This window comes from Zingiber officinale, chromosome 1B (genome assembly GCF_018446385.1).
Source record: "Zingiber officinale cultivar Zhangliang chromosome 1B, Zo_v1.1, whole genome shotgun sequence".
Classification (NCBI taxonomy): domain Eukaryota; kingdom Viridiplantae; phylum Streptophyta; class Magnoliopsida; order Zingiberales; family Zingiberaceae; genus Zingiber; species Zingiber officinale.
In genome coordinates, this window is record NC_055986.1 from 122,205,838 (window position 1) to 122,217,101 (window position 11,264).

General features: G+C 36.7%; 3 protein-coding genes across 4 annotated transcripts; 2 read left to right on the forward strand and 1 right to left on the reverse strand.

Moving 5' to 3' along the window:
• Nucleotides 1-570: 570 nt before the first annotated feature.
• On the reverse strand, nucleotides 571-4,390 carry LOC121976079 (V-type proton ATPase subunit d2-like). Its single transcript, XM_042528081.1, has 10 exons — nucleotides 4,119-4,390; nucleotides 3,225-3,345; nucleotides 2,956-3,063; nucleotides 2,784-2,886; nucleotides 2,557-2,637; nucleotides 2,398-2,483; nucleotides 2,196-2,255; nucleotides 2,063-2,111; nucleotides 1,320-1,454; nucleotides 571-941 (listed from the first exon to the last, which is right to left on the reverse strand). Exons 1-10 carry the CDS (start codon nucleotides 4,297-4,299, stop codon nucleotides 810-812), a joined length of 1,056 nt encoding a protein of 351 aa, XP_042384015.1. The 5' UTR covers nucleotides 4,300-4,390; the 3' UTR covers nucleotides 571-809.
• A 169-nt stretch (nucleotides 4,391-4,559) lies between these two features.
• On the forward strand, nucleotides 4,560-8,881 carry LOC121976095 (tRNase Z TRZ1-like). Its single transcript, XM_042528102.1, has 9 exons — nucleotides 4,560-4,782; nucleotides 4,869-5,144; nucleotides 5,389-5,551; nucleotides 5,622-5,692; nucleotides 5,774-5,869; nucleotides 6,026-6,139; nucleotides 7,276-7,344; nucleotides 7,437-7,511; nucleotides 8,461-8,881. The coding sequence occupies exons 2-9, from the start codon at nucleotides 4,908-4,910 to the stop codon at nucleotides 8,533-8,535; spliced, it is 900 nt and encodes a 299-aa protein (XP_042384036.1). The 5' UTR covers nucleotides 4,560-4,782; nucleotides 4,869-4,907; the 3' UTR covers nucleotides 8,536-8,881.
• On the forward strand, nucleotides 8,639-11,264 carry LOC121976089 (sugar transport protein 8-like). 2 transcript variants are annotated; one of them, XM_042528096.1, is made up of 5 exons: nucleotides 8,639-8,781; nucleotides 9,377-9,490; nucleotides 9,581-9,900; nucleotides 9,984-10,610; nucleotides 10,696-11,264. In XM_042528096.1, coding segments are annotated over exons 1-5 (1,500 nt in total). In that variant the 5' UTR covers nucleotides 8,639-8,780; the 3' UTR covers nucleotides 11,134-11,264. The 2 variants fall into 2 exon arrangements, with proteins under 2 accessions (XP_042384030.1, XP_042384025.1); XM_042528091.1 differs by lacking the exon at nucleotides 8,639-8,781 and having other exon boundaries at nucleotides 9,065-9,490.

Here is an 11,264-nt window from a genome sequence, read left to right on the forward strand (position 1 = left end):
TCTTTCTCCTAGTTTCCATCTCCAGTTGCTCTTTAAAGGGACCCACCGTTTTTTCTATTACCAATCACCTTCTTCAAATCTTTGAGGTGCCAATTCTCCGTTTTGTGACTTTTTTATTTTTCTTGTCGTGAAAGATTATGTTCTTCGGGATGTCCTGGAAGGCTCAAATTGGAGAGTCGAGTTTTTGCCGAAATCAACTCAGAAGTAAGAGTACTTAGAGCAATAGGTGAATAGATAAATCATAAAAAAAAAATTTACTTTAGCACAATGATCCTTTATGGAAAAAAATCAGGTACCCAACAAATTGTTTTACATCTGTTAAAAATTAACTCAAAAACTATTAAAACAAATACCTATATTGATATTAACTATGTCAACCCACGAGGACAACTCAGAAATAAAAATATGTTCGATGTTCATGTGTTAGCTAAGAATAAATTTGACAAAAATAGTTATTCAGGGTAGACTCTTAAAATTTATAGTAAAAAAACATGATAAATCATATCATAAATTTATACTACAAATATATATTCATCACCATTCTATTTATACGACTCAAATCCCTCCAGGAGCAAGGAAAAGTTCAAGCTGAAATTGTACCCCAAAAATATTCCACTATTTGAAAGGAAACACATTCCTTTCTAATGCAATTTACAGCTTATTTATATTTCAAATTTAAGTGATCACGCGTTATGCTGATAGAAACAATGCACGTACCATGGTTTCAGGTGACAAATAAAGAGATAAACATGAGAATGAAATGATGAAGGGAGCATCTCCGGATACATTTTTGTGTTCTCATGCAGCACTTAGAAAATGAAGACCACACTATCATGGATTCTGGTCTTCTGATTCTGGGCTACGCATTCGGAGATCCACATTAGATTCCTTATCTCCTGTTCTTTCAATCTCATATAAGCAAAGAAAACGGCATAGTGAAACTGCAATGTCATTATGAGAATTTATTAGGCCTGGTGATGTTAGTTCATCGAAAATGTAGAATAAAAACATGTGGACAGCATTCTGCACGTCATTTAGTATTTTCCTAGAAGAAAACATGAAGCCAATAGAATCATCTTATCCATGAGGATTTGTATACCGAACATGTTGACTTAATGATAGATTGTTAGCAAAACCACATTAGTTGTATAAGCAATCTCTGAACATGTGTACACTGAAACAAGAGAGTTGGCATGTTGGACTAAATTTATCATTTAGTCGCATGATCAAGCGGTATTCCAGTCAGGGTTCTTCAAGCAGGACAGTCTTTTAATGAATATTTAATTTATAGTGTCAGGCAGTTGATGAAGGATGTTTACCTGCTGTTCAAAAGCCAAGCAGAGTCTCTTTACTTCCTCTTCATAAAATGCTTTGTCCAGCATCTGACTCTCTCCATAGGATATCTTTGCAAAAATTGATTGATATGGTGGGTATTTCTCCATCGCACCACGGACCTGGACCAGAAATAACAGGTAAAATGGTGTTTAGGACATGCATACTTGGGACGAAATAAGAGGCAAATTAATGTTCGAATATAATAAGAATATGCTTGATTGACTTTCAAACTATTATTTATTAATAACATATATTGTACATAATAAATATTAAAATGAATAGAATTAAGATTAATAAGACATTGCATACATGATAATATCAATACATCGTATTATTATTCTTTGATAAAATCACATTTTCAAAATATCAAGTAACAGTAGAATATTAATTAAAATGTATATGTATCATATTATTAAATGATAACTCATTTGCTAATGTGGAAAAGAAGTGTATCATAATAATTTCATATTTGTTCCTATGAAATTAACAAATAGCATTAGCTTATCAGTATAATATTAATTAAAATTGGATTATCATATTATAAATCCAGCCCAACTGCTCATCACAACTGAGTAGAGTACTAGTAGTGTCATATATCAAACAGTTGGAGTTTGGCCCAAAACTTGAGCGTAGGAACGAATTCCATCCAATCAATAATAAAACTTCAAAACTAGATAGATAATCTTCTTATATGTTTTTTCATGTAAAAGCAATAAAATTAACTTACCTGGTCGATATCCTCACATACAGCAAGTTCCTCATGACCATACGGATATCTGTGAAGAAAAAGTTCCATAAGAAAAGTGAAAACAACCAATACAAGCTAAAATAACTATAAGATAAGAGGCCCAAAACCATACAAAAGCCCAAAACTTGAATAAAGCTTCCGGCGATCATCTCTAGTCAACTCAGTACCAATGCTGTAAAACCAAGCCCACAATTAATGAGTAAAAAATCACATTTTTTAAAAAAAATTCATCTGTCGACAAATGTTTTGTGTGGAACACTAAAATGAATAATATGACCACACCTTGAAAATCTCAGAATTTTAATTTGTCTAACCTATTTATAGTGATATTAACAGCCCTTCTATCAGCTTCAAATGCAAGAAGATCAGACATTATCTCAGCAGTTGCTCCACCTAGTTTCTGTTTTGACATAACAGTTTAAGCTAAAAGCAGTAGGAAAGGCTGTTCTTTTATTGAAATACATTATTGTTACCTGACAGAAGTTATAGAAATCTTCAAGGTAGGCCTTGTATAAAGTATTCCTCATGATTTCTATATTCATATCATCCAAATCCTGACAAAAATTGTTAACAAAAGATAAGCTTTGAAAGTCATCATAATTAGATGAGTATATGTTTGGCAATCATCCAGGTGTGCTGATTCTTCACACTTATCACACAAAAAATAATCTGATCATATGGAAACAATTCTTAGTAGTACCTCTGATGTGATGCACTCTGAGAAATATGATGCCAATGGTGTATCAACAAGAACCAATCTGTAAAGTTCCCGCATATTCTGGGCAACTGCAAGAGTTGCAATGCTGCAGAAAAGATGCTCAAGGCCTCAACATGTTAACACAAAAGATAGACATAGAACAGAAAGGACAAACCTATCAAACATTCCCAGAGGATGACATTTTTCCAGCAGTTCCTGAACATCCCTCTCATGTAAGGTGCCAGTGACAATAAGGACAACATTATCGATCATGTAGCCGTACCTATGAGGAACAGAAAATGAGTCAATGTCTCCATCAATGTCTAAATAAAATCCATTATACTAAAAACTAGCTTGTAGAGCAGTAAACCATTACACTGTGAACCAGAGAACTGGAAACAAATAGAAATAAACATGTAAAACAGTGCTTACAGGAACACTTACGTTATATACTCCAAGAAGGTTGATAGAGGCTCTGTTGCCTGACACAACATATGCTTATACTCATCCAAAAGTTTAAGAGTACACTTCTCCACAATGGTGGTTGTATGTAAAGGAGATGGTTCTGCGAGCAATTACAGGCATATATAAGATAACACAAAACATCCATATCGATTAAAGGCTAATACAGAACTTGATCATAGATAATAAGCATGCAAAGTTAGTTGATATTTGTAAAATTTTATCAATCTGCTTAAGATAACTATATTATCTAGAAATTATCAGCTATACAAGAGTAGTGGTTCTTCAACAAAACCTTGTGTTCATGTCGCAAAATACGTCATAATGCACAGAAACTCTAGTCAACTTGTGCATTGTTGCATTCTCATATTGCATCTAGTCCCTGATGCATTCAGCAAAAACAAACTTTTCTAAGATACGAACTCACTAAGCTCACTAAACAGAATTTTTATTAACTTCATTATTTAGACAATGAATCAAGAGGCTAAAGATCCGATGTGCAAAAACTCACGGTAGATGTAACGGTTATGCAAGCAAAGATTCAACCATGAGTGGAAATTCTCCTATGAGAAGTTTTATCACAAATTGATAGTGAATTTTTCAAAGGAGAACGGGAGTTAACTTGCTCCCTTTTCCATAGGCTGATAGGCAATCCCACGGCAGAGGAAGAGATCCGAATCAGGTTTCTGATCAGGTATATATGAAACCAGAACATGTCGACCACTATCTCGCCAATCCTATTCAATATCCAAAGTCTTTGATGCCCCAAATAAGCCCAAATTTGCAATTTTATAATGCAATAGATAAATCCAACAGCACAAATTCGAGAAACTGAATCGGAACCGCATCGGGAGCTAGAGTGAGATATCAACGCACCGTTCTGCAGGTATGGCCCGTACTCGGTGGCGGAGAGGTGCATCTTGATGTCGTCTAGGGTCTCGCACTGGCAGAGATTGTTGTAGTCGGCGGCGGTGAGGAGGCCAGAGCGGTACCCTCGGACGATGGCCTCCAGGTACCCACCATGGATGTTGAACGTGAGCGCCTCGAATCCGTACATCGCTTCGCCTTCCTCCTCGCGGTGGATTCGATGGTCGAATGATCGGATCTCAGGAAGAACCTTGCTATGTTCGGGAAGACAGGTGGATCATACCACGTCTGTAATTACGAATCCGGTTACGACACTCAACGTGGCATTAAACCAGTCGCTACTAAATTCGTGTTTCTGTAGCATTCGTTTCGTGAACGGCCCGCTAGATTGATGAACCGGCCCACGGCCCTCCTACAAGTCAACTCTATCAGGCTTCTCATCCTCCCTTTCATTCCAGTCCCTCTGGACTCGTCGTTCTCCCTCCCCTACCCTCTCGTCCCCTCCTTCTCGTGGCGGCGGCCTCGAGTCCAGTTCCCTACGGAATCTCTCCATTCCGTTCACTTGGTTTCTTATTCAATTGATTGCGGTTGTGATCCAATAAAGCTATTTATTTGCAGTGATTTCTCGTTCATCTCGATTCACTTCAGTTTATGGTTCTTATGATTGAATCAGGTTCTTGTTGATCAAGAGAACTTCGGTGCTCATCGATGAAAAAAATTCGTTTTTTTTAAATGTTTTTTTTTTGTCTTCAATTACAGGCCAAGAAATTTCTTGTCAAATTGCATTAGTAAGCTGAAATGGGGAGTCGCAGAAGCAAAGCGGATAGTGAAGCAAGTGCTGAACAGTCTTCGTTAGTTCCAAGAAAGAAGCCACTGGTGATCGAAGGGTATCCAGTTGAGGGGTTGTCAATTGGAGGGCAGGAGACTTGTGTCATCTTCCCGTCACTTAAGTTGGCCTTTGACATTGGTAGATGCCCGCAGCGAGCCATTTCCCAGGAATTTCTGTTCATTACCCATGGCCATATGGATCACATAGTAAGCAGTTTCCAATTTAGTACTTATGTACAACAGGCGAATTATTGCAGTCGTGATTTAACGTTATCTCAATAAGCATTCATACACAACCACGAACAAAATCCGTGGCGCTAGTTAAGTAGTTTCTACTCTGTGCATTATTTTGAGTTGACCTAAACCTCTTGAGAGTTGCACTCATTCTTAGGACTCATGCTAAGAGAAACCGTTAACCTCTTTGGTCTGAAACATTCAAGTTTTTCATCAGGGAGGACTTCCTATGTACGTTGCTACTAGAGGATTATATAGCATGAAGCCTCCAACTATCTTTGTCCCAGTGTCTATAAAAGAACATGTGGAAAAACTGTTTGAGGTGCACAGGGCGATTGACCAATCTGAACTGAAGCACAATTTAGTCGCCCTTAATGTAGGTATGTATCTATCAAGAAACATGTTAGAGATAGATGGATACCCTTTGTTCTAATAAACTTTATTTTTCAGGCGAAGAATTTCAATTGAGAAATGATCTTAAAGTTAGAGCATTCAAGACCTACCATGTTATACCTAGCCAGGCTAGAACATCTTCTATATCCTATTTACTTTTTGAAAGGTTTATAAGGATGAAAGATAAGTTTGCTTTTTAAAATATGTAGGGTTATTGTATCTACTCTGTCAAAAAAAAGCTTAAGGCAGAATTTTGTGGTCTTTCTGGAAATGAGATTAAGAGCTTGCGACTATCAGGTGTTGAGGTATGTTTTGCTGGATTCCAACGAGAGTGATATATGATTATTAAAAAAATGGTAGATATTGAATTTGGATATATTGTTGAGTTCATTCTAATTTTTTTCAGCCTAGGTTCTTTTTCTTTTGTTTTTTTTTTCTCTTGATTAATATTGTCCTTGTAGATTACTGACACAATAACAACTCCTGAAATTGCCTTCACTGGAGATACGATGTCAGATTTTGTTGTTGACCCTGACAATTCTGATGTACTTAATGCAAGAATTCTTGTGATGGAGGTAATGGATTTGTATATTGGTTGGAATTACTCTTGTCAATTGTGGTGTGGACTATCATGGACAAGTTTAATTTTAGGTTCAAACCAATCAGTATTTTTTTTCTATTATCATTATTATTATTATTTGTAGTGCATGCCAACTATTTAACTTTGATTCTGTTGGTTTTGTAACTACTATTTTAGTTTGGCTCTTGTTGGGATTCCTTGTTTGCTATTGTAACAACTGTTTTGTTTATAGATATATCTCTTGGTTTCCCTTTTACACATATAGGAATAGCATTGGAATAGCATTGGTCCTGATAAGATTCTGCTTTTAAGAGGTATACTAGATCCTTTTGAAGGCCCCTGCTTCTTTCCCCAATTTTGTACTGCATTTCTTGTCTTGGTCAGTATTCCTTTGCGATACCTTCTGAATGCTGCCACAAAATGGAGCATAGTTCAGTGGCAGCTGTGCCTTTGCAGCCTTATTTGTTTGCATTCCATCCTGTCTTAAAGGAACATAATTTGTTCGTAGAATTCATATACAAGAATAAGGTCAAGTAAAAGAAAGTACTAGTCAATTAAGCAATTCTATACATACAGATAATCAAATAAAAAGGGTAGCCAGAAGGGAGTTGCACAATTAGTTGCTGCCTCTTTGCTCAAAAACGGTTTTGTATAAGAATTGTATGGTTTGCAGATGGGTAGATGAATTGTATCTTTTATGATGCAGCTTTTCTTGCCAAAGAGTATGTACATATTTGAAGTTTTTTTTTTTTTTTGACTATTTTCCTCTTCAAGGGTCTAATGCAAAATCTGTTTCATTATTTGGCTACTGCCTCATTTCTAAAAACAAAAAGTATGTACAAAAATTTTGTCTATTTCAGATGTACCCAAGAAATTGAATATTTTATGGGGCAACTTTTCTTGATAAGGAGTTTTATAGATATCTGAATTTTTGGATTATTTTTCTCTTCAAGGTCCTGTTTCCTTAACCCAAATCTGCTCGAGTCTTTATGTGAATGTTTTTTTATCTGTTGTCATTATTTACATTTGGTCATCAACATATATGTTTTCTTTAATATATTTGACTGTCTTCTAATCATTCCATATCTTTTTAAGACATTTTTCACTTTACGGCTTTACTTGATTTTCTAGAGCACTTTTGTGAATGATGCAATGTCAGTTCAACATGCTAGGGATTATGGCCACACCCATTTGTTTGAGGTTAATATCAAGCTCTTGTGTGTCATTTTTGAGTAATTATTTTAGCTATTGATACTTAGATGTGTGCGCCTTTGCATATACTATTCTTTTAGATCGCAAGTTATGAGAACCGATTCCAAAATAAAGCAATTTTGCTCATCCATTTTTCAGCTCGTTATTATCCAGAGGTAAGTCATTGCCATTGCTGACTATTCAAATGCCAAAATCTATCTTGCTTAGGGATAAAGTCTTATCACTTTGCATGCTTCCAATGTGTGATTGCAATCTCAATTCAATTCATGATTATCTTTTATTTTTAAAGATTGAATTTTTATTTCCATTTATCACATAGGACAAAAAATTCAGTATTCTTTTACTTATTTATGTGTCACTTGTCTTTGTCTCTCTCCCATATTTTCTGTCGAAGTAAATGGACTGAAGATACCATATCGGATGGCTCCTTGTTAGATTTTGCTTCTCACTTTTGGCTTCATGTTCTGTGTTGTAATTTTTAAATGTCGCCAAGAAAATCTCTCAAAAAAGTTTTCTTCATGATGTTTTATTTGCTCTAAACATGATGAATGATACATACCCAACTGAGGTTTGCATTCAGCCATATCCTCCAATTCGAGATGAAACCTTGACTTAATTCTTTGGTAATTGTTCTATATCTGTTGAACCAAATTGAAATTCATGTGTTTTCTTCAGTCTCTTCAGATTGAACCTCATAAGTAAATCAGTACCTTTTATTGAAAGGAGATTCAAAATCATTTCGTGAAGTCAAGTCCCAATAAGGATAAATTATATGTATATCCCATCTATTTCATGTACCTCTGATTTTCTTTTAAAATCCTCGCTTTAATCTGAATATGACTAATTTAATTTGAGCAAACATATTATATCATTTTAGCACTTGTCCTATGTTATTTACCATCATATGTATGGTCAAAATAATATAATTTCTATCAACTTATACCAATTTATTATGCAAAATAGTGGTATTATCATTTCGTGAATCATGTGAGAAAATTTATTAGCATTTACGTTTCTTGGTTTCATGTTCTCCATCCGCATTTGATTTTGAGCTCAATGTTGGTTAGTTCATACTGACATTTTTTGCTGTTCTTGGTTTTCCAGGAAATCGAGGCTGCCATCGCCAAGATGCCTCCATCGTTTTCTGGTCGTCTCTTCGCCTTGACAAATGGTTTCTAATGATATTTTTGATCATTGTAGGGTATGACTATTGATGCTCTTACTAAGAGCGACAAGAAGCCTTCCCTTAAGAATAATCTGAAGAAACCTTCCATAGATTATTCCACAACAAGTGAAGCTGCCAATTCCACTCAACTTGCAGAACAAGTGGAAAATGAGACATCTTGTTGTGCAGTGGGGAGAAAAGTTCAGTGGACAGATAAATGTGGCAAAGAACTTGCTGAGATCAGAGAACTTGAACTCTGAGTATATTTTTCTTCGATATTATAAATCAAATTGACAATGGTTTTACTGCATTTATATGGTTAAACAGATAGTCTAAGGCAGGATGTTTATGCATTTTTCATCTGATTCGTTTAATCGTCGCTTCTTTGTTTTAGCGTACATAATTACAGATCGTCATTCATGAATCATTTTATCATTTGGTTGTCATATTGCTAAGGAAATATCAAATATGTTGATCTGGATTTGAAGTGCTCGCTTGTTTAGTCTATTAGTGGGATAAATTTAGCAAACAGATCTTAATGTCAATTACAGGTGTCACATTTTTATTACATCATTCAATTTTTATTTGTATTAATTAATCTTCTACATCTACCTTTATTTAGATTTGTCCTCTCTATTTGGATGTTTGAATAGTCTCTACTTAGACACTAATCTAGTTTGAGATCTAAAATTATCTCCTCTTTTCTATCCATTAGAACTATTATTAGTCATTTCTTTCATGTATATATACACCTTCAATGAGTTTCTCCTCTTTCACAACCTTCTTTTTTCTTTTAATTTTGTAAAAACATCTACCATTAAAATAAAAATAAAGGCAAAATGCCGGCTGTTGTAGTGTCAAGTGGTGGGGACAAGCAGTTTGAGGGAAAGATCACTGTTTACGTAGTGATTTGTGGGATAATTGCGGCCACGGGAGGCCTCATGTTTGGCTACGACATTGGGATTTCGGGTGATAGATGCTATTTTGATTTCATAATTAGCAGTTTGTATACATGATTAGTTTTAATTGTGTTTTTTACGATCTAATTAATATCTGTAGGAGGAGTGACATCCATGGATGACTTCTTGGAGAGATTCTTTCCTAAAGTTTTTGAGAGGAAGCACATGGCCAAAGAAAACAACTATTGCAAGTTTGATAATCAAAATCTGCAGTTGTTCACTTCATCTCTCTACCTCGCTGCGTTGGTATCTAGCTTTATAGCTTCTAAAGTGTGCACCAAATGTGGAAGAAAGATCACGATGCAAGCTGCATCCATCTTCTTCTTACTCGGAGTCATCTTTGATGCATTCGCTTTAAATATCGCCATGTTGATCATAGGAAGAATTCTTCTGGGAGTGGGCGTAGGATTTGCCAATCAAGTAATTAATTAAATTATTTATCGAATTTATTAGTAGAATTAGTTAAGTATTCATGTGATTAATTATATATATATATGCTTTAGGCGGTGCCATTGTTCTTGTCGGAGATTGCTCCAGTGCACCTTCGAGGAGCGCTGAACATCCTCTTCCAGCTTGATGTCACCATCGGCATCTTCGTGGCCAACATCGTGAACTACTTCGTCGCGAACATCCACCCATGGGGGTGGAGGCTGGCGCTCGGCCTCGCTGGAGTGCCGGCGATCATGCTCTGCTTTGGCTCCTTCATCATCGCCGAAACGCCGACGAGCTTGATCGAGCGCGAGATGTTAACGGAGGGCCTCGCCATGCTGAAGAAGATTCGCGGCGTTGACAATGTGCAAGCGGAGTACGAGGAGTTGCTGCACGCGAGCGAGATGGCACGACAGGTGGAGAATCCCTTCAAGAACCTCATGAAGCGATCGAGTCGGCCGCAGTTAGTGATCGCCATCTCCATGCAAATCTTCCAACAGTTCACGGGAATCAACGCCATCATGTTCTATGCTCCGGTTCTCTTCCAAACCATGGGGTTCAAGAATGATGCCTCCTTGCTCTCCGCCGTCATAACAGGGATCGTTAATGTTCTCTCCACCATCGTCTCTGTGGTCCTGGTGGACAAAGCCGGCAGGAGGTTTCTTCTTTTAGAAGCTTGTGTTCAGATGTTCATCACACAGGTATATACTAATATATATGTGCGTTTATTAATTTCTAATTAATTAATGGCCTGATCAAATTAATTTTGTTTAATATCCTCCTCAGGTGGCCATCGGAGGCATTCTTCTTGTGAACCTCAAGTCCACTAATGAGATCGATCACACTCTTGCAACTTGGGTGGTGGTTCTCGTATGCCTCTACGTGGCCAGCTTTGCCTGGTCATGGGGGCCGTTGGGATGGCTCATTCCTAGCGAAATCTTTCCCCTCTCCACTAGGACAGCTGGATTTGCCTTCGCTGTTAGCTCTAACATGTTTTTCACTTTCGTCATTGCCCAAGCTTTCCTCTCCATGATGTGTCATATGCGCGCGGGGATCTTCTTCTTTTTCGGTGCTTGGATCGTGGTCATGGGATTGTTCGTCATCTTTTTACTGCCCGAGACGAAGAACATTCCTATCGATGAAATGACCGAGGTGTGGAAGCAACATTGGTTTTGGAAAAGATTTATGGATGAAGATACCAAGGACGAGAAAGCTAAAAACTGATGTTCGACTAACACCCAACGCCTGAGTGTATACGGAAAATTATACCTGACCTGATTAATCAATTTTTTGTATACAGAAAAATACCTTAAAAATTTTCTTCTGATTATATATCGAACACATTATCTTTAAAA